The 27940-nt window shown below is 36.0% G+C and overlaps 1 protein-coding gene across 1 annotated transcript in view; it reads right to left on the bottom strand.

Moving 5' to 3' along the window:
* The window catches only part of LOC135071858 (uncharacterized), a 51792-nt gene that overhangs the window by 17694 nt on the left and 6158 nt on the right, over positions 1-27940 (bottom strand). Inside the window, exons 2-3 of the mRNA XM_063965699.1 lie at positions 25548-27319; positions 229-293 (exon numbers count right to left, since the gene is read on the bottom strand). Coding sequence (XP_063821769.1) covers positions 229-293; positions 25548-27259 — 1777 coding nt within the window. The 5' untranslated portion in view covers positions 27260-27319. The remainder of the gene's footprint in view (positions 1-228; positions 294-25547; positions 27320-27940) is intronic.

Genomic DNA, 27940 nt, shown 5'->3' with positions numbered 1-27940 from the left:
CAAGAAGTAACTTTATAAACATACAATGCTACTACCACACCTACCTACTGCCGTGTGGTCAGCCTAGAAAATGAACTCAGAACTTATGGTAATCTCAAAATCTCTCTTGATAATTATTTTTCATCTACTGAACTATGGAGCCCAGTGTTATTATAATGTAAGCCCTATAATGCAGACTCTCAATAATAAAATCATCATTCAGCGTTGCCGTAGCAAATAAACACTTACCTTCCCAAAAGCTCCTCTCGAACGTTTTTCTATCTTTCGTTTCGTTTTCTATCGCAATCGGTTTCCTGAAACAAATAAATGCAAATATGTAATAAATACCTGCATAAAATTTACATAATGGAAATAGGCGTGCTAGCTAAATTACAGGCATTGAACGCCTTCGTAAATAATCGTGACTTGCATAATAAGGACATTTAATATAGAAAATACACTACCTACTTGTAATAAAACTTTTTAGAAAGTAAGTAGCTTTATGTACCAGAAAAACTTAGGTCTTATTTGAAATCACGTCAAATTATTTACCTATTTGCTTTAAGTATCACATACAGGTATGGGTAAAAATAGTTATATAATTGCAGATAATGTTAATCCATTTCTAACATCTTAAAGTTTAGTTCAATTAGGTTTAAATTGTTGAGCACTTAATCCTCAATGTCGATAAATCATTTAACTCGACTCGTAATAACAAACGAATATGGAGAAAAAAAGTATCTGAGATAATCTATGTAAGTAGGTACCTTGTACCTTTATCTTTGCACCGTGATTGCCTTACGTTAGATTAATTAGAGCTATATAATTTAATTCTACAGATAAAAGATGTATACCTATAAAGTGTAGCCTATGAAAATGTCCTTACACTTAATCGTCATCGACTCTACTCAAACTCGAAAGGAAATAATTTGTGCCACACCACGCCCTTAACAAATTACATAAATTATTAGCACATATCGATTTCCGATCCGAGTGAGGTCTAAGCCTAGAGTAGAGCTATAGATATAATAATATAATTAGTAAATTGCCACTAATAGCCAGTTTAACGCTCAAACATAAACACTTTAAAATTAGCTTAATTTGATTTATATCTTAAGTATTGTTTGCGGACGTTGTTTATGCATTTAAATTATGCCTAGTGACTCACTGTAACGTAAACCTCAATGGCATAATAAGTAAAATTAGCGTCAGTGCTTTATTTGCAGGGCGTAGCTGTATAAGCGTCACCGGCGTCGCTGGCTAGTGATTTATCGCAATTCAGCTTAAGCTAAGTGACCAATTTCTTTAATAACGACGATTAGTGCACCGCCACCCGCCTCTACTCAGCACTTCCACTGAGCTTTGAACATAATCGTTAACCCCACAAAATCCCAGGCCTTAGAAAATGACAGGTTCATAGTAACTAATAGCGGAATAAAGTGTAGTACATTTGTGTAGTATTTTTTATAACCATCGGTAGGTACCTACTATTGTAGAGAAAAATAAAGACAATTGAAAAAAACGTTGTTTGGGAGAGTCTTCTAATGAGGCTTAAAGCTAATTTATCTAATTTTTTTTTCAAAGAAAATAACTTAAGTTATACAAACTTAATTATCGATATTTAATACATAATATTACATTGGTGGATAGTTTCAATTTATTTAATTGTACTAAAAACACGTGCAACCAATTAATTGGTAATTATTAGTAGAGTTAGTTTAACTAAATGAGAAACAAATAGGATATCTTGTTTTATGACCGTGTTTCAGTAACATTCAATTATTAGATAATTATTTCATTTAAAGTGTTTATAATCAAACAATGTAATGTTGCCAGACATTTTTTGTCATTTATGTTGGTACAACTTGTACAAAACATTTTATTATGAATTAGAAGTAAGGCTTCATTGTTATTTTAAATCATTTCCCATGTATTTATTATTCTTTAAAGTTGTTGACTTTCTCAGTGAGAAAAGTATTTAAAAGTTACATTATTTGCACTTAATTGGACTCGCTCCTTAAAAATTAAAACATTAAATATTATAATACTGATATTGCTTGCGTGATTTTAAAATGCGAACATTATAAACGCTTATATGACGCTTATGCAGACATTCTTGGGTGTCCAATTTCTTTAATGTCGACGATTACTGAAGCGCCACCGTCTTAAGCATTTCTCCGTCCGACAATGATTACTCCTTATTACATGTCATTAACCACATCAATTTACTCGTGTCACACATAAGGGGTCCGATCTCATTAGATGGCATATTTATGGGGGCAAATGAGCTCATTAATCAGATGAATTTTTAAACAGCAAAACTCGTAATTAACCTGCCCATATAAATTAACGCTCTTCGATGATATGCATGCGACTTGATTGGGTTTTTATTGAACTCTCAAATATTTGTTCGTTTTGATGAGCATATTTGCGTTTTGATATGGCCTATAAAACAACAGATAAAATAAAAGTTTCAAAATTAACGATAACTTCTAAACTACGAAAAATCGCAGAACAAACATGGTATGTGGTCCTCACCTTTCACCTGGCTTGGACTTGACACCTTACAGGAAACACGTGTTATACATATTATATTAATAAACATGATAAACGTGTACCCAATGTTACCTTAAAATAAAAATAATTGTGTAAGTTGATTAACGAAGCATCAGGCAACTAATTAGTGACCAAAATAGATATCATAATTAAAAGACAAATCAATTTGTAAACCTACATAATTATTTCTCGGTCTGTGTCACACAGACATCCCACATCATGTTATTATTAAAACTGTAGCATACAACAGTTAATGCATTTTATAAAACGGTTTTTATGACAAACAATTAAAGTGTTCAGACACACTTAATCACATAACATACAGAGTGGCTTATCTTTAACTTTCTGCTGACGTGACTGCAAAGAATGAGTCCATATTCATCTTCTCCTAGGGAAAAAACTGTTGGTACTGAGTTAAGTTAAATTAAATATTTTTCTGTTAGCAATAAAAAAAGAAATAAATTATTAAATGACATACCTACTGCGTGAGCAGATATTATATTTATTGATTTGTTATTAATGTCTTGTGTCTGCTTGCCCACACGCATGTTGTGGTTAACTGTTATTAATTTGTCAACCGTAAATGTTATTATACTTCGTATCTCTCCCGAAGATGATTACGTTTTACATGCAGCAGTACCTGGGATGATGCCGTCCTTATCACACTTTTAGAGAATATTTATTTAAAAATATAAGTTTTAAATATAATAAAGTACGTGTTTTGACACCTCAGCACCGTAGTACATTCCGCGGTCCGCCATATTTCTTGTCATTACTTGTGTTGGTGTTCGTCCGACTCACACGTACTTTTTCAAGAAAAATAACTTAGCGTGAAAATGGGATAAAGGAAACGATCAAGTAATGGTGATAATAGTGATATGGTGAAAAGTTTCTTAAGAAACCTCGTATGTACATAGACAACGACAAATTATAGTTTTATCTGATGAACCAGAAAAAACATCGTTGTCTCCATCGTGCAGTCACTGCAGATTTGCAGACATACATACATACATATTTAAAACATTCTGGTAAGTTGTGAATCGTGTATTTTGAAATTGTTATGAAATAATGTGAATAATTTCTATTTTTTTAAAAATGAATACTTTTAACTACCCTCCGTGGTAATACTTTGTGTCCCGACTTAATCGTGTGTGGATACTAAACTACACGTACAAAAATCGTGTTATATAAAATACATAAACATCCCGACGTATATCGTGTGTGGATGGTTTATTGCTTATCCCGGCGTATATCGTGTGTGGATACTAAACTACACGTACAAAAATCGTGTTTTACAAAATACATTAAACATTCCGACGTATATCGTGTCTGGTAACATTCTGGTAAGTTGTGAATCGTGTATTTTGAAATTGTTATGAAATAATGTGAATAATTTCTATTTTTAAAAAAAAATGAATACTTTTAACTACCCTCCGTGGTAATACTTTGTGTCCCGACTTAATCGTGTGTGGATACTAAACTACACGTACAAAAATCGTGTTATATAAAATACATAAACATCCCGACGTATATCGTGTGTGGATGCTTTATTGCTTATCCCGGCGTATATCGTGTGTGGATACTAAACTACATGTACAAAAATCGTGTTTTACAAAATACATTAAACATTCCGACGTATATCGTGTCTGGATGCTTTATTGCCTTTGAGCGTAATAATTATCCCGGCGTATATCGTGTGTGGATAAGACATTTTTAAACTGATTGCATTTTGCTTTGATTATTTTCCTAACGTATTATCTTATAACGTGGGTAGACGTATCAACACGTCGTAAAATAGTATAACATAATTATAAATATAATATACAATATACATGGGGTATTTTATAATTTGTTACCCTATCAAATACAAAAATCTTCATTGTGAAGTATCACTAAAAGAGCATACAATAATTACCTACATCAGACAAAAATACCGGGTATTTTTCAAGACAACGCCTTTCAAAGATTTTCACAAGGATCTAGCAACAGGTTGGAAAATATTGATTAATGGATTACCTACCTACAAATAAAAAGGACTTGATGAAACATTATTTACTTTCTAAAAATTGCGCATAATAATTACTTCAACAAAGGCAGCAATACAACTGAACATCTGATTCTGCTTCTGTTTGCTGTACGCATCCTTATTGCGACTGATTTAACCGAGCCTTCAATATGATTTGATGACCTAGCTATGTCACAAATGGAATTATATTCCGTAAGGAATTATAAAACCTTGAGCGATGCTGGCGGTTACTTTATGACACTCATTAGAGAATCAATGTCAAGAAGATACGCTATCACAAATTCCATTAGCAAGCAAAAAAAGAGATATCATAAAAGAAATTAAAACGAATCTCTTGTTTGGTTCAGATTTATCAGACCACTCGAAATGATCTATGACTAATATAATTCAGTAATACCAGCCCAGCACGTCTACAACTCATCAGACTTTAAACGCAAGGGGGGTATTGTGAGCGGCAGCCGCTGAGCAGCGAGGGAACCCCGGCCAGCCCAGCAGCCGCCGGCTCCGCCGCCGCCGCCTGCGCCGCGGGGCCGTCTCCGGCTAGCCCGAGACCCAACTATCATCAACCGAATCGGAGATGATAATTTTCTTCAGCAGATAGGCACCAAGGTGCTAGTAGCTGGTAGACTTAAATACTACTAAAATAAATGGCTTACCTAACATAACAAAATTAAATGATACTACTATTTTGTCCTGGATCAGGGTTATAAAATTCCATGTTATACTTATCCATGCCAAGTTGGAGTACCCCAATGTAGGTCACATACTACACCTGAGGGGAGTAGTAGGTATATTCGACAACTGTACAAAAACCAAATTGCAGACATAGATTTTATTCTAAATTTAAAGGAATTAAATAAATTAATTAATTTATTAACTATTTTAAAATGCAATACTACCACTGACTTTACATTATTCATTAGATAACAATATATTTTATTATGTGGAAACCTTAGATTTGAAAGACTCCTATCTTTTATTACCAATTGCAGAAAATGGATGAATTTGGCTTCGTTTGTCATGGAACTCCAAGCACTTTAATATTCAGTTGTTTGAATTTCTTCGTGATCGATCGTTTTTGTCTTACATCCGCACGGTGCCTTTTGTCTTTACAAAATTATTAAAACCAGTTTTACACATTTTGCAATCACTCGGCCATCTATCTGTACCAATACCTGTACCAATTTGTGTATTGGAACGGTCAGAATGCTGGAATAATATTCAAACAACGGGAGATTTATAAGAGCAACTAGGGTAGGAGGACAAAATAATTTTTATCCAATAAAAATAATAATGTTACATTTAATACGATAGAAATGAATTTAACTTAACAAAAGTGCAATACACTAGTAATGCTAAAAACTACAAAAAATATCATTCGAGTAATTTGCTTCATTCTTGGGGTTGCGTGCCCCGCCGTTAAAATTACGGCTGGATGTACACGAAGTTACCGGGAAAAACATCTTGGCACTCAATTACTCAAATAACTACAATAAACATTATAATGCATCTGCCAAGTATTTAAAACATAATTTAGCATAGTGGAGACTGGAGAGATTACATTGACACAGCACATCATGTACCGTGCAATCAAATGATTTGTTTCGATGCCTCAACCACTGGTCAACCTCAACCGCAATCGCGCAACGTGTAACAGCCATCGGAAATTGGTCCCAGTTACAGTTATTTTTACATTTAAATACCCTGGAATTTGATCTCTATGATTTGAACACTCTATGATCTTGAAACATTTGCATCTCACCTACTTATTAAGAATAGACAATACAACGGTTATTGCCTAATAAAGAAAAGGGGTAGTATACAGCACACAAATTTAAATAATATTGCTCGAGAGTTATGGAATTTGTGTGGTTGGGTGTGAAAACGTGGTCACAGATTTCGAATCTAGTCAATCAAATATAGACACGTACTATGAATTTAGCAGACTACGCATTTACAGAAATTACATTTTGGTATTTCAGAATTCGTCTTATTTGCAAGTACATTTACTATTCAAAATCACCAATGTTCTACGAATGCATCTTGGGAGTTAGACCCTATTTCCGAAGTTATTGATACTTTCACATTTAATGTAACTCTAAAAAGTTTTATACAAAACAAAAAAGAATGGCGCTAAGGGCATTGTAGTAGTACCATTCTGACCTATACTACCGTGGTACCTATTGTGGTCAAAGCTCCTCGTTTCAAAAGTCATACTTTTCGAACCTAACAAAAATCTGTTGTGTTCGCCCTTCAGAGTTGATCATCTTCTCCATGCGGATTTAACCCTGATGGTCGGCAACTTATCAGGCAATCGCTGTTGACGCGGGGCGCACCTACTAATTCTCCGGATATGTTAATGACATCTTTCTCACATAGTACATACAATATACTTCAGGTCTAAAATCATGGTTGTAATTCAAATTCAGCTCATTTATTGGAATACTCAACGGACAAATTCAATTATTCTGGTGTTAGTTACAGTACAGTACTCTCAATGGTTACCGTTTGACTTTATCTATACTGTTATTATTATATTGCTACTAATGACTGTATCAAAAGTTTTATCAAAAGCGTGTTTCGCCTCAGACCGCCTAAATATGACACTACTTGGTATTAAATTATCATTTCCCTGAAAAAATTTACAGTTAAGTGTATAACTCTTCTAGTTCTGGTTTCTGCACAGATAATGAATACTCCGAGTTTATCTAATAATATTACTAATAATATTTCATAGTATCCAGACTAAATATAAATTAAAGTAGGTATGAAATTGATGAAAACATTAAAACCGGTCTCGATTAATTTTATCAACCATTTATTATTGTACCTATATATTACCGTACATTATGGAAAACCTTGCACTGCCTCAACACTTAAATTTTACATTGACAGGACTATTGGTATACGCACAGATGATAATCTTTTTGTCAGTTACCAAAAACCACTTAAAAAGTGGTAACTCAGTAGAACTTCAAATTTGATAATATCGATTTTTATAGCGCTCATAATACCCGCCATTCGGGCTACGTCTGCGCCCACCGGGCTGGCGTTAATTTAATAATAATAATAAATAATTTAAAATTTGTAAGTCATTCGTAACGCTTGCAAGCTGGTGGACCGAATCCTGTCAAGTAGGCATTTCTTAAATATTAGACTAGAAACTTACTTAATTTAACTTTTTGTGTGATTGTGATTTTGCTAACTGTTCGTTTCAAAACCATCATTAATTATTACAAAAGTAAACAATGTTTTGTTTATTAACTAAAATACCTTGAACAACTTAATAGTTTCTACGGTTGTAATTTTTTCGATGCTCTAAACATCTGCATGTAAAACGTAATCATCTTCGGGAGAGATACGAAGTATAATTAAGAATCAAACGAACTTACCTGTGATGTTTGATATCTAATTATACGAGTGTCTTGACCGAAGATGATTACAGTCCCACCTCACCCGAGAATAATTACCCTTAACCGATCGAAAAAATTTGCTCTAAAATAATGACAAGAAATATGGCGGACCGCGGAATGTACTACGGTGCTGAGGTGTCAAAACACGTACTTTATTATATTTAAAACTTATATTTTTAAATAAATATTCTCTAAAAGTGTGATAAGGACGGCATCATCCCAGGTACTGCTGCATGTAAAACGTAATCATCTTCGGTCAAGACACTCGTATAATTAGATATCAAACATCACAGGTAAGTTCGTTTGATTCTTAATTATTCATAATCTCTATTAAAATAAATAGTTAATTAAATTAGATAGGTAATATGAATTTAGAATCAAACTGGGCAGCGATATTTAAAACAATTTTACGTTGCGCAAAGCAGTCATTCAATTAAAACAAAAATGCGCACTAAACATTAATGGAATGTATTCGGAAACATTTTACAGCGAATAACTTCGAATGCAGGTCATCGGGCGCCTCATCGAAATGTCAGGGTCCGCCGCCGGCATCGCAGCTAGTATTAAGAATGTCAACAGCTTCACCAAAATCTTGATGCACAACCTGTTTTTAACAAATCGATCGTTTTTATAACGAAGGTTATTTCAGGCACATTAGAATCAGTGACCGGCCTTCTACAAGTTGCTCATCGGACTTTAAAGTGGTTTGCGAGCGTTTATAGACTTGAAACTTGTGATCGGCAAAAAAGACAAAGCGATCCGCGAAAGGCAAGTTGTAGCGAGGCCTAGGCTAGCCAGGCGGAGCGCGTCGTGACTCCCCGCGGCCCTCTTTCCTCGGCGCCGGCGCACGGACCCGCGCCCGTCACTCTCCGGAAAACCTTCACGTCGCTATTCAGTTACATCGAGCTACCAGATCACCTAAACCTTTAGCAAAACCGGTATTTACGATCCAGTGCAAATGCAACCTTCCCTTTTGTTCCAATAGTTTTGAGGCCATGAAAGGCAATGCATGCTTCGATAGATTTCTCTCGACTTATTATTACTAATTGATTTCACCTTCATTTAATCAACGTATTGATTTCGACGTTGCTCATTTTAATAAGAGTAGTTGAGTAACAACCCGGCTCGAACATAATTATTACAGCGTATTAGCATAAACAGATAATAACAGTTCAACTAAGCAGACAGAAACAGTTTAAAAACCTTTCGTTGGCAATCGAAAAACTTGTTTGCTCTAGTATTGACTGACTAAATTCATAAGAAGAGTCCTCCCACACGAGCACACCATTAAAGCGTTCGGTATGCTAACCAGTTTATTTATATCAACACAAACACAGAACAAAAAACCCGTGAATTATTTCCCACAGAGACTGGACAGTCTTGTTCTCTGGATAAAAAGAACATCACACAAACACAAATATTGTTTTGTAGTAATTAATATGTGATTATTCTACATCCATACATTGGCGAGAAGCCGGTCAAGTTTTTTACTAATTTATCATCTCTGTACGATGACTCGTAGTTGACATCGTATTAACCTACAAAAAACCTTTCAACTGGACGTTAACCGTTCGTGGACTGGTAATTAAATGTGTGAATTCATTAGGCCGCAGCCTCTGTCGTAAATAAGGCATTGGTCTATAATTGTGGGAGATGACGATCAAATATAATGAGATAATAAAATACGTGGGTGTCTGGTCTCGTAGGGGGTTGCGGGTGGCGCGGCCGGGACGAGCGGTCCCGTTAGCGCGACACTTCGCAGAACCGCGCAGGGCTCATTATCTGCAGCCTGTCCGTACACGTATGCCCTCACATAATATAAGGCAGCCACTAACGAACACGCTTTATTTGTATGCGCCATACAGATTGATCTCAATTTTATAACTACACAACCCGTTCAAATAAACTATACGAGACGGGTTTACGTTAACATCTAGACGACTATTGCGGAGAGAATTTATGTGAATTTGCATATTTTGCAACATGTTTTACCTTGAATCTAGAACTTATTTGGCATTACACGTTCTTTGACATCGTTCGCGAGCACTCTACATTTCAATCCTGAACATTTTAAAACGCAATAAAGATATTTCTGTTTGTTTATATAAACTTGTCTGTTTTCAATAGACGCATTAAATTTATGTTAAGACGTGGCAGTGACTTTTTGCATTACAATAAGTTGTGTCCGCAAGGTCTACCTTAGGCCTGTTACACTGGTTGTATCAGATTTTTACAGCTCCCCTGTTATGGCTAGATGAACGAGAATATAAACTAATTGGGTTACCACTAGCGGCCGCCTGCCGCTTGAGCCACTCCGAATGTGTAAATAACTAAATAGCCCCTGTTATAAACAGGGCAGTGAATAAGTCGATAATGGAGACAGGGACGAGCGTGCGAATAGGGTCAAACGTGCCATTGTCACCGCAACGTCACTTCGCGATATTTCCTAGACGAGTAATGTTTGCAGACGATACCCACGCGCTTTTCATTGCATTGTATGCCAACTTTCAATCATTATCTACGCGCACGGTATCCATTTTAATTGCAATGTTGTAAAAGTTAACAGAACAACTATAGAGAAATTCATTTTTATTCATGAATACTACCTTCTAACCCTGGTTGTAACCGGTAGAGATTTATTTATGGAAACCAAAGACATGGTCGTAAACTACGTGCAAAAAGTTTAATACATATTAATACAAGTCCTAATGTCAGTTACTAGTCAGTCAGTAGGTATTGTTGTTTGACTGGTGACTAGTTTTTATGCCAGAACGTTATTTCCATAACAATAGCAATGTAGTATATCTACCGCGAGGAATTAGGAACAGTCTCTAATTCAAAGAAAATTTGTATTATGACATTCTTGAAGTGTGTGACACACACGGAACGTAAATTGTAGAAGATCAAGGCGCCCCAGCGACTTCCGCCCTCGTGTAAGGCGGTATACAAACTGGGCGTCATTTGAAGCGCAAGCTCTACAACAGTCAATTATTTTAAGTTGAAACGAGTACACACCTACTTAAAAAAGTAGGTGTGTACTCGTTTCAACAAATAATCTCTTAAGTGCCCAATGCCCATATACATTTTCATGCACGTCCACACGAACCAATTTGGGTCAGTCAGTATGTTCGTTATCTGGCTTATGGTTGGTATTCGGGATCATAAGCGCGCGTCCGCTTGACAAGATTCTGACAACACCATAGGACAGGCCATAAAGGACATTGGGAACTTTAATATGAGAAAATGCCCCACGGCGAACAAAGATGAAACGTATTTTATTTCAAAGCTTTATACTTGTAGGTATATTCACTTAAAGCGCTATGTTGTGACTTATGGGAATTCTGAGATATGACGAGTCTAAGTTGAAAATATATTTGTCTAAAATGATTTGATATTTTTACATGTTATGTTGTTTGGCATTGCAGAGTAACCAATAAAAGTAAATAAAATAATATAAATAAATAAAAAATATAAATAAAATATTATAAATACTTAAATTAATATTAGACAACATCTCATATATTACTCCAACCCAAAATAAGTAGCTAAGGCATTTGTGTTATGGAAATCGGGAACGACGAACCACAGCACACCCAAACCAGAGACAATGTGAAAAGATCGTTTTCTATATTGTCCCGGCCGAGAATCGAACCCGGGACCTCAGGATTGGCCCGGCACACCTTGAAAACCGGTGTTCTCTCCGCCACGGAGGTCGTCAAAAATGTTACCTAAATGTAAAATAAAATAAAATATTAAAACTTCATTTTCTCAATATTCCCATATAAGAGAGAAAAAAAAATGCACAGAAATTCATTGGATATTAGTATGTATCATCTGTGATAGGTTTCGTTTGTGTCCGCTACTTTTCGAAAAGTGGGGCAAAAAGTTCCCAATGTCATTTAAACGCGCATTAAAAACGCCCAACCCTAAGAAATTCCTTACATTGTAAAAACATCGATTGCCGTTAATTAAACGAATGCTCAAGTAAGTTTACTTCGTTATTAGCAGCCGCATTTCTGCAATAACATTATCTTTTCACTTCGGCGATTAATGAAAATTATAGTTACTTTAATTGCAATCATTATTATTTTTAAATCTTTGTAATGAATGAGATAGGAACATCAATAACGGTTCTACGATGAATAGATATAATTTGGTATCGTTACAATCACAAAACACTTTATTTTGTTTCAAATAATGTTTTTCATTCCGTTGCTAAATGTGTGTTAAGTGGTTAAGAAAATAATATCGGCATCGTTGCAGTGATAGATACTGGTGATTATCATCATACATGAGTGAAAGTATGTATAGAAAGAAAACATAAATTTAGTAACAGTATTAGATGTATTGGATTGCAGAGACATCGCTCGAGAGCTGCAGGGCCGATGGCTGCGGCGAATATACCGTTACCCGCGGCCGAGCATCGCCGAGCCGACAATACACGCGGAGATCAGACCAGTCAACCTACTTAATACCAGATAATCTAAGCCACCAATAATGTAAGATAACGTCTAAAACTTTGAGCGCCCATGATTTAACATGCAACCGCAAGAAATCGTTCTTGATCAAGATTGTAAGCGAGGCGATGCAAGACAGAAACTCTAGGTTTAGGCTATTTTTGAAATATCACTGAAATGAGTGTGCAAATTCCGTGTAATTAAATCGCAGTTTCATTTGCGAAAGCAATATCGGCATTAGAAGCGCTTTTGAAATTGATCAAACACGAACTACTCGTAAAGATTTGTCCGAATGTAGAGACAGTATACGTATAAATTAGAACGCGTACTCACACAGAATGCTTCGAAAACTAAGAAGATGGCCCGTTACAGAGCACACATGAATGTGCGACCTCGAGCACTGCTTCGTCACCTTGCCCGCAGTGACTTGCACGTTAATAAGAAACAAAACCGCGCTCTAATAGGTTAAATGCAACGGCCACGCCCAGCCGCATTCTGGCACAGAACAATATTAGTATAACGATCATTCACTTTAAATTACACGTATTAAATTTTATCAACCCATCGATTGAAAACACCGAAAGTTCACATTGCCATTGTCCCGCATTCGTTAATGGTTATGTTTTCTCTTTCAGATGCCATTAAGTGGATCATTTCGTGAACATTACCAGCGTCTATGCACAAAAACAAGTGGTTATGATCAAAATGTAGAACCGACGCAAATCAGTCGGCAACGCTCGTTAAGATTCCCCGACGGTTGAGCTTGTGATATAATCGAATCCATATCTAATGATCAGTTGGCGATTAACCAATACACCCAAAATGACCTCTGACATCGGATTCTCAAAAGTCATTTCACGAATACATTTGTGACGTTATTAAAACCTGAGAAAAGTCGGTCAATTGCTTATTAGGTAGTTATATCGAAATACAAGTAGAGTCATAGTCACAGTCATAGTTGTTTCACAAGATCCTTAACCTATGTCGTACATTACTTACTAATACTCTTGCAAGTTTCTTGCAAAATAGCAATATCTTCATTAAAAAATACTTACTAGGTTACATTTCTTAATTTGAGAAATTAAAATTGATTGCTATTTAGTATTTCTAAAAATAATGACATTTATCTTTCTGCTTGTTTTTTACCGAGTTTCCTTTTATAAACATTTATTTATTTTCAGGATACATACAGGGTGGAATTTTGTAATGCCACCTGGAGGGAAAGTACTCTTAATATTGTAGATAGAAAAAATTTCTCAAAGAAAACATTCCTTTATTTTTGAAAAGAAATATAACTGCATTCAAAGATTTCCAAAAATTTGCTTGCCACACCCGGGAATCGAACCAACTAAAATCTGTTAAAAATTACACCCTGTATTTTTATTGCATCGATCGTTAGGGTCAAGTATAAGGATGAAATCTCTCCAACAAACTTGATAAATCAAATGAAAGGAAATCCATAAAATCTTAAATTATTTTCGTAATTATGTATACAGAAAATTGTTATGATAGTGAATTTTCGAAAAAAAATTGAAAATCTATGAATGCAGTTCTCTTTCTTTTCAAAAATAAAGGAATGTTTTCTTTCAGTAAAATTTTCTATCTGCAGTATTAAGAGTACTTTCCCTCCAGGTGGCATTACAAAATTCCACCCTGTATAGGTCGATCAAGATCGGGGCAATCGTAAGTTTAGTACAAATAATGTCAAAGTTATAATGCAAAATGCAATACCAACGCACTTCTACTACATCATATAAACATGGCAAATATTGTACCAAATACCAATTTAAATTTTTGTTTCCGAGAACGGAATCTTCCTTTTAGTGTCACATGTATTTACGACACCTAACGTTATACGAAATAACTTACAACTGCATTTACTGCAGCATTTTCGAGTCTTTTTAGTATGGTTTGCCTTTTAAAGTATTTGGAATTTGCTTTTTCGTCAGAGTTACTCAGGAACTCCTTATTTTTAGTAATGGAATGAAGTCAATAGCCTGATTCTGATTGAAGCCTTTAAAACTGAATTAATGGCATTAAAATGCATTTGGAAAAAAATAACCGACGACCTTGGCAACTTCATTTATTAGTAATTGATGTTAATTTTATGAAGATTGCCTAATCACTCACTTTTTGCAAATGTTAACCTTAATTGTTAATTAATCAAAACTTAACACAGACAGTATAAAAATATCTACAACATTACAAAAAATAGTGGCACAAATGTCTCTCTCGATCAAGGACTTCATCAGTTATTGTCAAACTTTGGACCATCAATCCAAATCTTTACTTAATTTTCTTATTTTTAAACTTTTCGTCCGCTTTCATGACCAGAGTCTAATGTACTGTAATTAAACTAAAGTTTTCTGGGGCCATTACACTTGCCTACTTTAGTGGCACAATATAGTAGCCGGTCCTACAGGGATTGCCTAAAACTGGCTAACGACTAGCGCATTGCGGTAATTAATGCAACCGCATTCACCAGATATCTTTCAGCTATAATTAATCACTAGTGTGTTACGCCCACATTTCTTGATTATACTGTAATGAACTTCATACAATTTCAAATGTTAATAAGGCATAACTCTAATTAACTGACAAAATAATCGGTACAAGATAAAAGGTCGATCTTCCTCTTCAATCAAAAATTTTAATTCGGTGATATCAAAATATGCTACAGCACTTTCGAATAAGACTTAAAATGCCATTAGATGCTTTATTCCACTTTTAACACCTGTTAAGTAATATGTAGATGCAAAAATGTAACTGTAACTATATTATACCTATTCGTGTTTTTTAGGAAACTTTAAACTAAATAGAGAGCTTTTATAATGCCAAAGATGGAAAGCAACGGTTTTATTCAAGTTTTTTTAAAAGATTGTTCAAGAAGAACATCGTATCGTAAACGTATCATATTAATCACGTAAATAAGTTGACGATGTTTCACATAAAAATATACCTACAATACATTCAAAAGCTTCATTCAAACAGAAGACTGTGTTCTTGAATCAAGTGGCTTGAAAGTCTCCTGGCCTATTTGGGCCATTCAAACAATACCCCACTCTAATTTAGATGGAACATCTTTAGAAACATTATCTTAGTCACTAATATCGGCTTGTCATTCCTAAGATTCAAAGCGTTCTCAACTATCAAGTGCTCATTCATAATCTCTGACGACTGTCGCGAGAGAGTTTGATAAACAAAACAATTGAATGTAGATGGCAAGAAATGATAATAGTTATTATGGATGTTAAATGAGTACCGTTGGTTCCGTGGGTGTAACACGGGAGCAATTAGAAATGTCGAATTTAGTATGCAGTCGTTAAGTATGTATTCACACGGCAGCGGCGCGAGCGAACAAGTTTGAGCAAACCGCAGCCAATGAATTAGCCGTTAGCAAAGAGTTAGTGGAACTGTAACACAGAACGAGTATCACTGCCTAACCTATGTTATGTGCGAAACCCGCTCGCTTTTACCATCATTACGAACATTCTTGGAGAAAGCGATTAATCGATAACTTTTGCTCTTTTGTGTAAAACAGGACGCCTGTCATTATCATAGCCCGGAGCATGGTCTACTCTTAATAAACAAATAGCTGTTTTCTGATTTGATTTTTCTAGTTCATGCAAATATATTAGAGACTAATGAACACGAATAGTACCTAATTTTACACTTTTAGTAAAAGTAAACTGATAAGTCTGATACACATCCTCAATAAATTTGCCTTATTAATCACTTAACTTAGCACTTTATTTTCAATGACAAGAAAGTGGTTTTATGAAATAGTGTTATGGCAAACATTTTTTGATGTCGCAATTAATCAAACACGGCGTTTTGTATGGGTTATCTGTGAGCATATACATTTTCTATTTGTCTTCGCCGACGAGAGTCGACCCATAAAGATGAAACTTTGCACGCTCACTACATACAATTCCCAGTGCAAAATAAGTTAGCTTTTAACTTTCTAGTTTCCCAGAGAACGAGCTACCTGAATATGATGAGTTATGAGTTTTTAATTCGCTTTTACCTAAATGGTATATACTGCCGTGGTCGTAGCTACATCCAAGTTAGAAAAGTAAGTAGTAGGAACTTTTAGTAGTAAGGTCAAGTCAATAGTAATTTTGTTAAATGTAAGTTTTAGTTGGCATTTTAACACTTGAAACTATTACTATTTTATGATTAAACTAACAGTATACCTGCCTACACTGGTACATTAATTCTATCGATATAAAAACCGGAATTCATTTATCATACCGAATTGGCTGGTTCAACTGAAATAGATGGGCATTAACACTATTTATTGCTCAATATGTCATCTTATCTAGCTTTATTGATGTTTTGCAAGAATATTTTCGGACGGTAAGTTAATCACGCGGTGGAAAAAAAGAGGCAGACGCATCAATCACCTCGCGACACATGACCATAAGCGGGAGTGAGGCCTGATATCAAATATTTCCTAGTCATGATCTTCATAACAGGTCATTACGAGCCTCAGCTGAGGTTACGGCGATCAAACTTGCTCGATCCAAAAAAGATATTACTGTCGATTGACAGACGCCCCGCATGGCGAACACTGATTGCAACTGACTTTCTATTTCATGTTCTGAATCCGTGACCATTTTCTGTTTCTGATGAATATTCTTTTGCAATACATAATCGTTCAGATCGTGCAGTGCCCGCACTTGTTACGTGTTAAGGGTCAATAACTCCTGTTTGATACTTTGGAATTGTAATAATAGCTTGCTTGTTCGCGAACGCTCTCGGCAACATTGTTACTTGGCCTATTAAACTTGCAACAACACATTATTTCCATATATTCAACTGTGTGGATAGATTCTGATTTCATATAGGTACCTTTCTATTCTAAAATTTTGGTACCGGATTACGAACATCGATCGTCGTACGAACTTTGTTTGAAGATAGAAGCTAGGGCTGTTCAATTGGTTTCTGTGCACAGGATACCAAGTTCATTTAATTCTTAAAAACTCTATTTTACTTTAACCTACTTCTTGCCTTCAATCTTAACATAGAAAATCCAGTTCGCCTTTTTAATTTCATCCTTTTTTTAACATGTGACACAATATATCTAAATGGAACAGAGATTGAGAGACTTAATTTATGATCGTTGCCGTTAAACTATCTACTAAACTAGTGGTGTTAGAAGACAGATTACCGGAGTTTGCTGCAGCAAAAACATTACCATTATGGAGTATCAAGTGTGCCGTATCATATTTTACATGTTATGTAGGTACTTAGTATTATTTATTAGCATAACTTCTCTTCAATGAAAAAATATTTGGCAACAGCCATAGCTGGGCATTAACTCGTTAATCCTTTAATCGTTAATTAACGAAGTTAACATTTCTATTAACGAATTAACTTTTAAGTTAACTTTAAAAAATGTTAACGGACTCGTTAACTTCCGTTAAATTATCCTAAGTCCGTTAATCGTTAATCCAGTACCTACTATTTACCAAAAAGATACAGCAGGCACGCTGAAAAATGCGTTCTGACAAGTACGTTCGGGCTTCCAGAACTTCCAGAATCCAAAACAACAGTTTTTGTAACCAGATCACTAACGACACTTGTTAGTATGTGTGGGATAACTCTTGCAACTGAATTTAAGACCAGTTTTCCTTAACCGATTGAGCTGAAATTTGGTATACTTATGTAAGTACGATGACAATGCAATGTTATGGTACCATTGAGCTGGTCTGATGATGGAGTCATAAGGTGGCCATAGAAACTCCTAAATGAAACGGCGGCATCGCATCGAATTTGGGTTCGTTTGATTTGTCTATTCGAGCACTTTAGTACTAAATGATGTCCAGGGTCCTGATGATGGAATCAGGAGGTGGCCATAGGAATTCCTAAACAAAACGGTGGAAACTTATCGAGTTTGGGTTTGCTGGATTTGTCTTTTCGAGCACTTTGGTGCTAAATTGTATTGTAATTGAACCAAGGCTCTGAGATTGAGATACTACTAAAAACCGGCCAAGTGCGTGTCGGACTCACGCACAAAGGGTTCCGTACCATTGATTTATGAAATATATATTTTTTTAATTTAAGTTATTTGTATGAAAGATTACGCGGTAATAAGCGGTTTACGATTTACGAGGTATTAAAAAAACTACTTACTAGATCTCGTTCAAAACAATTTTCATTGGTAGTTTTTATAGTAATGTACAGTCGCGGAATGAAAAGGTTCGTCACCTTAGTGTCGGTTTTCGCTTGCACTTGGTACTGTAAGAGTCAAACCTGCCAACATAACCGTGCAAGAAACAGTGCTGCTAATATTTAAATAAATATGACGTTTGCTAACGAATAAGGTTTTACTTGTTTATTTTTCTATCCCATCAGTGCAATGTTACAAAATGTAGTTTTTTAGTAATGGCAGGTTGAACCAACAAGAAGGTTTTAGTTTATCAATCATAATAATCTTCTTGACAAGTTAAATCGTCAAACAACTTTGATCTGAATAATTTTGAACTTTACTGGCGAACAGTTAAAGATTATTTTCTCTAACTCGAGATTATTCTGTAACATAGTTTCAAAAGGTAATATGTGCTCGCGATTCGTTGAAGGAATCAATTTGAAAACTGACGAACCTTTTCATTCCGTGACTGTAGGTACATCATATTTTATGTTTTTTTTAGATTTTTCATTTTCTTATTTTAGAAGTTAGAGAGGGGGGGACCAACTTTTTTTCCACTTTGGAAGCGTCTGTCACGCAAACTATTCGGTTTAGAAAAAAAAATATTTTAGAAACCTCGATATCATTTTTGGTGACCTATCCATACATCCCACACGTATGTGTTTGATGAAAAAAAAATTTTTGAGTTTCAGTTCTAAGTATGGGGAGGCCCCCCAATATTTATTATTATTTTTTTATTTTTGCATCAAAATCTTAATGGGGTTCACAGAATACATCAACCTACCAAGTTTCAACAGTACCTACCTATAGCTCTTATAGTTTCGGAAAAAAATGGCTATGACATACGGACGGACAGACAGACATGACGAATCTATAAGGGTTCCGTTTTTTGCCATTTGGCTACGGAACCCTAAAAAGTGTAAAATAAATTTATAATAATTAAAAAACTTCTTTAAAAACTAGCTTTTATTCTGAAATGCAGTTGTACTAAAACGAAAAAAATAATTGTACTCATGCAAGGTTCAAATAATTTCGAAAGCTTGTAGCACAAACATAAAAGAGGAATAAATTCCATGCGCGACAGCGCGATACAAGCTTTCAAAATTATTTAAACCATGCATACAATTATTTTTTTCGTTTTATTATTATGTGTTTAGGATTAACGATTAACGTTAACTTGCGTTAAATCTTGCGAAATGTAACGTTTTAACGTTTAACGAAGTTAATTTTTTTGTTAACTGTTTAACGATTAACGAAGTTAACTATTTGATTAACGGTGCCCAGCTATGGCAACAGCTACCTATATTCAGGAAGTTTTTGACTGTAGCTTTCTTCGCCCGTATTCATTTCTTCAAAATGAATTTCATACCAATCCTTTATAGGCCAGTAGAATTAAACACAAAAATTGATTAAATCGGAAATAATTCCTACAAAAGATTTTTTTGCTTTAATGGCTTCATTGGTTGCCCATTAAGACTCTCCTAAGTTTTCGACTTCGACGGAGTTGTGCTTAAGTGGTGGGGGCCCCCGATAGCGGCGTTTTTTCGGTTTTCCGGTTATACCACGTAAAGGACTTACCCTATCGAAAAGTGGTCTTTATGACGGTTAAAGGGCACTTAATCCTGCATTGAATAAGACCAAATTCATATGTTTTGGACAAACCGTTCTCGCGCTTAAGTTCGGCAAAGTAGAAAATATACGTATAATTAATGACCCTCTCCACGTCCAATGGCTTGTTACCCACATGCTTCCAAGCCTTGTAAAGGGTCGCCTTAACCAGTGTAACCCTAACAAGGCTCACGAGTTTGATTCGCTTATCCTTGTTCGTCCCAGCCGTTCCTTAACTGCGGTTGCTGCACCTCTTCCTGACACTCTCCTGGACGACTCTATGTTACCTAATGTGGCTGCCTCTCTTCCTTGTACCCTCCTGTACGATTGCATTGCTTAGCTATATGCCTGGTCCAAGGTTCGACGCCACAAAATCAACTTTGTACGCGTGAAAATAGTTTAAATACTATTTTCCGTGCTTGCAACATTTTTCTTTACTGCTTCGCCTCTATTAGTCGTAGAGTGATTGTATATATCCTATAGCCTTCCTCAATGTATGAGCTATTCAACACAAAAATAATGATTTCAATCAAACTAGTAATTCTTAAGATTAGCGCGTTCAAACAAACAAACAAAAAACTCTTCAGCGTTTTAATATGAACTTGTTGTTGTTGATTTTTGGCGTCGAACCTTAGACCAGGCATACGGCTAGGCAACGTAGTCATGCAGGAGGATACAAGGAAGAGGTGCAGCCACAGTAGGTAACACAGAGTCGTTCAAGTGAGTGCCAGGAAGAGGTGCAGCAACCGCAGTTAAGGAACGGCTGGGACAAACAAGGATAGGCGCATCAAGCTCGTAAGCCTTGATAGGGTTACACTGGTTGAGGTGGCCCTTTTCAAGACTTGGAAGCCTGTGGGTAACAAACCATTGGACGTGGAGAGGGTCATTAATTATACGTATATTTTCTACTTTGCCGAACTTTAGCGCGAGAACGGTTTGTCCAAAACATATGAATTTGGTCTTATTCAATGCAGGATTAAGTGCCCTTCAACCGTCATGAAGACCACTTTTTGATCGGGTAAGTCCTTTACGCGGTATAACCGGAAAACCGAAAAAATGCCTCTTTCGGGGGCCCCCACCACTTAAGCACAACTCCGTCGAAATCGAAAACTTAGGAGAATCTTAATGGGCAACCAATGAAGCCATTAAAACAATAAAATCTTTTGTAGGAATTATTTCCGATTTAAAAGCTAATTCTACTGGACTATTAAGAATTACCTCAATCATCAAAATTTAAATATTTTCCCTTTCAATAAATAAGTACTACAAAAAGATAATATTATTATGTAGAACGATGACGTGCGTAGGGAGAAAGGTATTTTAGGTTAATAGTTTACAGTATCTTACTGAAATAAAAATTTCAGTCTTGAAAACGAATGAAGCCTTAAAAATAATAATAAGGCTTCATTCGTTTTCAATTCGTATGTCAGTAGTAGGTACGTACGTTAGGGTGTCCCGTCGTTGTATGGGAAAAATTTTTTTTTGAGCTACGGTTACGCAAGAGGTATCAAAAGTTGCGTTTTGAAATATAGATTACGATTAGCATTAAATTTAATGAGATATCTGTCATCTTGAGGCCTCTACCTGTCCTTAAAAAATTTTTAAATTGCTATTTTAGGGGTTCCTAACAAAAACTATTTATAATACAAAAATAACGTTTTTATTAAATTTGAGGGTACACAATGAGTCACATCAAGGTTTAAAATAGTTTAAAAACCAATAAATCCATAAATACTTTCAAAACAGAATTGGCTTTTTGACCAGAATTAGGCATTTACGCGCGCGATTTTAATGTATTCCTAATTAATCCATGGGTCAGCCAAGATATCGATTTAATTTGAGGATACTCAATTCCCTTCTTACAGCAGGTTAATAATTTTATTACGCTATTATAAAACAATGATTGGCATCTCTAAGTGGAATCTAACAAAAATGGCTGTCAATTTTAGAAAATCAACCATAACTTGAAAACCATTTGTCCGATTTCATTACTTTTTTATTTATATGATAGCTTTACGTGTGCGCTTGATATTTTGTGGTATAAATTGTATCGATAAAATCAACCTTTAGTTAGTAATTAAAGGAAAATTGAATTTTTTTACATTGTTGTGATACTACTTTTTAAATCATTTTTTTACAAAATGTCTTATACTCTACTAAAAGTTTTACATGAGCCAATGAAGTATATTAAATTGTCTTTAATTTGATATATAATATGTATGCGTTTCATAACTAAAAATATATTTTTACTTCCGTTGAAGTTCACTATTGGTAAAAAACTGCGTAGACAACAAAAACTTCAGCTAGAAAGTGTATATAACGTACATAAATGTTATTTATATTTAATAGTATGCTAAAACTATTTAACATGTTAATTAGTATTCTGTTTAAATATAATATTATAAAGATTTTTGGCTAGGTAGTTTTTACCTGAAAAACATCAAAAAGTATATTACTACCATATATTGCTAAATTTTTGTTAAATTTATGCTAAAAGTATGTAATATTATAACAATAAACTGCGGTGCGATACCTTACAGCAATAAAACCACAACAGAAATAATACCAACAGCTTCGCCGAAGGAGTAGAAAATTTGAGAAAAACAAGTCAAAATATGAATTCTGCTAGTTCGAACCAAACCTATTCCTCACTGGAAACAGTCTGTCATTGCCTGCAAATCATAATATCTTAGGGTTCAGCTGCCACTGTTATTACAAAATAAAATGAAATAATTGTGAAAAAAATATAATAGATGACAAACAGTGAAGGGCTGATTAAGTGATTTTTTGAGACATAAAAATGCCGGTAGAGCCCTTGAGACATTATTTTATATTTTTTTAATTATTTTTACGGTAATCTACATCTTATGACGCAACTTTTGAGGGGTCTTGTGTAGCGAAAATATAAAAAAAGACATTTCGGGACACCCTAACGTACGTACCTATTGGCGGCAACAATTGTTTTTTACTTTGTATCCATATTTGATGTGTTTCGCCGGCAGCCCTACAGACAGCTGCATTTTCAGCGAGCTACGAGGGCGGCGCAGATGGCGCCCCCGCCCCGCTGCGGCACCGCGCCATTGTTGCTGTACTTGTATGAAAATAGAGAAAACTCTCCATGTGTGTCACCGCTCCGAATAAAAAATTATTTTCTTTGTTTACACCCGTTGTTCCTGTACAACTGGTAAATGTATTGTTTGCAGAAAACAATGAAGACGTTTTTATCATTAGTTATTAGTCTTTTGAACCGAAAACTCATTTGGCACGAGCTATTGTTTATTAGGCGGTACAATGTTCTTGTAATTTTTAAGGTTGTTTTACGATTTTTTTTTTACAATATTTAATTTAAATCAAAAGCTCAGACACACAATCTAATTAAATTATATTGATATAATTTTTATAAATTGAAATTAATAAATGAAGTAACAAAGCTACCTATAGCTGGTGCGTGCATTGAGCTGCGCACAGAAAGTATTGTTTTTGGCAAAACAATTAACTCATTAATATTGAAATGTAATGAATGAATTCTACTTTCCAATTACGCTGATTTGATATTCCTACTAACATGCATTGTTATTCCATGTATAGAAAGATCTTCATTATCCATAAAAGCCATAAAATGCCGCAGTGGCGTATAAGCGAACTGTACATGTACGAGTATGAGTAAACCTTTTGCTCTCCAAATCTTCGAGTGTCAGACGTTACGCAAGTGCTAGGGGTCGCCAAACTTGCAGCTATGCTTTTATGAAACTTGAACGGAGCTTAGGCACTTTGTATTCAAAATGTTTTACCAAGTCTTGCATACTTTCTGTACCTCTAGCATGAACAACTTTCGTGTTCGAATCGTTTGCGTACTCGATAAAATTCAATACTTAACGATAACGTGACAATATTGATTCTCAAAATAAGTTTCGTGCAACCACATCTCATACTAAGTTCACTTTACGACACGTTCACAAGGGCGCTGTTGTAGTTTTCTTACTAAATCTTTTGATGGCGATTCGAGTACGCAAACGATTTGAACTCGAAAGTTTTTCGTGCTAGCCGTACAGATGTGTAGCTATTGTGAAGTCAGTTTTCATAAATTCCCGAGCACTTTTGCCAACTTTAATTAAAATAATTTTTAGTGTTTAAAGTTTGATACCGCTTAGTTATTTGGCTATATAAATCAAGAAAAACACAAGCGTATCTTCAGTAAAATATGTAGAGGTACTTTTTTTTAAACTGCAGAACTGCATATAGGCGGCTACAACTTGTATTAGTGATGGAAGCTAGGAAAATGAGTTTCTTCGGCGAGTAATAAGTTCCTAGTAAGTAAAACATTGACACACTTAGCCCCTGGGTGAGCTCATTACTGGCTCAAGCTGCCCGATGGCCGATGCCCAGTTGCATTACCTATGAGAACCAAGAACACATTAGCTCCAATCAGCTCCATCACCGTTAGAAATGGCCGATTATTTCTAACCACAGGCTGGAGTTTGAATGGATGTTTTCAAATGAGACTGGGCGATTACCTACCCTTGCTCATAATCAAAGTCCTCATAATGTCCATCATGGATCTCTACAAAACAGCATTATTAAATTAAATGCATTAAATATTCTATTTATCGATTATAATTATTAGTTCATAGCTTAATTATGTTAATAGAGTTCTTGATTGCACATCATTTATGGATTGATCTACTCGTGAAGCTACAAAGAATTACCCATTCTAAAAATTATCCATACCCTAAAATAATTTTATAGAGTTTAGCCATATGAACCTAAAATTAAGAGTATATTTTTTTACATGTAAAGTATTTTATGCTTGAATACCATAACAATAAACTTGAAATACTCTTCGAGATCCCTTTCATTTAATAATACCTTACATTACATACATACTCGTATGTGTTTTACAAAGAAAAACAAACAACCTGAAATCTGTGCTGTAGCATCCTCTAAACATAAAATATTCAACAAGGCTTTCATGCAGTATTATGTTCTGTTTACGAGAGACATATTCCATATCATTTTCTTTACGGCTATGTAAGAACACCGTGTGCCATACTAAAGTTTCTACAAGGAACACTTTATGAGAGAAACGACCATTTGCGGGGACGGATAGTCAGGTTTACGTCGGTTACGTCGGAATGACGGGAATTTGTTTTAACAAGTAAACGGACTCGGTGACGAACACACCGCAACAAATCCCTTGACGGCCCTGATTTGTCGCGCAACGATGTCCATTTTTCAACGCGGTTTGAATTTATTTTTACTTTTAGAATCACTGTTTCGCTTCAAAAACGTTTAATCTTCGGCTTAAATTTATTACGTCTATTAAATAATTTGAGGAAGTTGATGAAAATACTTACACGTTATCGGTGACGTCGATTGATTCATCCAGTTCACCGATGGTGTCGAGGGATGCCCCAGAGCCATCTTCCCGGGTCTCCACCGGAGGCGCTGGCGGTGGAGGAGGTGGTGCAGTGGTCGGCCGCGTCAATGGGACATCATTTGGCTCTCTCTCCTTGAATTGTGGCTTAGGCACAAAATCTATAAGCCGAGGTAAGGCTTCAGGCAAAGCGTTTTCTTCGACTTTCTCAATACTTTTATTATTCATTTCAGCTTCAGAACGTTGCAACCACGTTTCTATGCAATTCTTTTTGGTTGGAGTCAATAAAGGTTCAGGTACAGGAGGCGGCGGAGTTTCTGGCACGGGAATTGGTCTTAGCTTTTTTTCACTGACCGATCGCTCAACTTTTGCGTTTCTTGGCATCGGCTTAGGTTTCTCAATTAACGGTTCAATCTTTATTTCCTTTTTTGTTTGTGATTGATGAGTGACTTCAACGGGACTGGTATTCTGAACTAGAGTGTTGTTGTTGTTCTTGTCATTTTGCAGTAATTTCTTTGGTGATGGTATAGGTTCTTCTGAAATTTGTGACACTTGGTTTGAGTTTTCATGATTATTAAAACCATTTGCTATCGTATTTTTTTCTAATACTGTCAATTCTTTATTTGTTTGCTTTTCCAAGAACTTACTACTTGTGATATCTTTTAGAATATTTGAGTCAATATTTTCTACACAGTTTAAAACTTTTTGCAGATCAATTGTTTTAGGTTGCATGATTGGTGTAGAGGGTATACTATTTTCTACAGAACTTGCCATGGAACCTAAACGATCAACTACAGTTGATATTGAACTTCCAGTATCATCAGATTCGGCATCAGCAAGTAGAAGACATCGCTCCCACTCTGTTGACAATAAATCAATGTAGACTTCAGCTTCTGGAGGCATTGCTTTACCATCAGACAATCGACGTACAAGACGTCTTACTTCTTCAGGAGATCCCTTCTTTAGGCAAGCTATACCTTCCTTAGATTGGCGATGGATATGACTATCAAATGAAGACTTTCGTGATAATTTTGTCATTGTGGTCATTCCGTTGTGCTGGCCATTAGTCGTGGGCTCTTTTTCGCCAAGTATATGTACATCGTTATTTACAGTATTTTGTTCTCCTACAGTTTGAAGCGTTTGCTTGTCCTTAAATGAGTTTTTCTTGCCAAGTTTTCTAGGAGGTACTGGTGGAGGCAACGTTGTTGGTCTTACTAATTCTGTAACCACTTTCGTATTCGTTGCCATTTCTGAAATATCTGAATTATTTACTTCAGTATTTCCCGGAGACTCAAAGTGTCGCACCAAAAGAGTCAGTGACTCGTCAGAATCTTTAAGTCGTCTAACGCAATCTATTCTTGTCAACTCAGAAACTGATACGCCATCTATAGCTAGTATCTCATCACCAGGTATCAGTTTGCCCCAGGGCGTAACAGCATTAGCAGCAGGACTATCTTCAGCGCATGACTGTACCAAAAGCCTTCGCACTTTTTCGGCGGCCGCTGAACCACCTTCAAATTTAAGACCAAGACCAAGACGTTCCCCGCGTGATCTTCTCACCACGACCTCCGCCGCCCCTGCAGCGGCACCCACTGTGAGTACCGTGACGAAGGTGTTTTCCTTAGGCACTGGCCGGCCCTCGCCTACCGGAACTATGGTGACAAAGTCCTCAGCCACCACGTCCGTCGCCATCCCGCGAGAAACGCGCTCCGGCGCGTTTCAATGGGCTGCAGTCCGTTTTAGGCTCGCTATCTGTAGACAAAAAAAAATATTCATGAGGTTGCGTAAGAAAAATGCAATAATAGTTGAAGTTGCGCCCGCGACGAGCGGCACGCGAGGACTGCGCACGGCCTCTCTCTTTCACCGTTGCACTGCACTTGAACATTTCGAGATGAGCCAATATCGGAAACGCTCGCCGTTATTCTGGGACAATCGTACTCCGCCAAATATGGCCTCACGTCCACGAAAATAATTGGATATAATTCGACCATAATGTAATCAATTTCTGGAAACTAATAAAAACGGACACAGATTTGGGGCGATGACCATCGCTCGGTACGTTTTTGGTAGCGTATCTATTTACAATAATAAAATAGTTAAAATAATAACTATCATTTTTAGTCGTCGATGGCCGTACGCCTACATCCTACTTACGGTCATTGAGAACTTTCGTCGATCGATATGAAAGTATAACAAGCGTGTTTGGGAACGCGTTGACCACAAACAGTCGCATCACGGCGTGGCGAGATGTGGGTTAGTAGCACCAGAGGCAGTCTCGGCGTCCGCGGAGCCGGCGCATTAGCATATCGCCCGGGGCTGCGGCCCGGCCCGTTACTCCCGGGTCCCGTTCCGAAGGGCCACTCATTCTCACGG

This window comes from Ostrinia nubilalis, chromosome 1 (genome assembly GCF_963855985.1).
Source record: "Ostrinia nubilalis chromosome 1, ilOstNubi1.1, whole genome shotgun sequence".
Classification (NCBI taxonomy): Eukaryota; Metazoa; Arthropoda; class Insecta; order Lepidoptera; family Crambidae; genus Ostrinia; species Ostrinia nubilalis.
The sequence above is the reverse complement of the archived record's forward strand: the minus strand, read 5'-3'. Positions and strand labels throughout refer to the sequence as shown.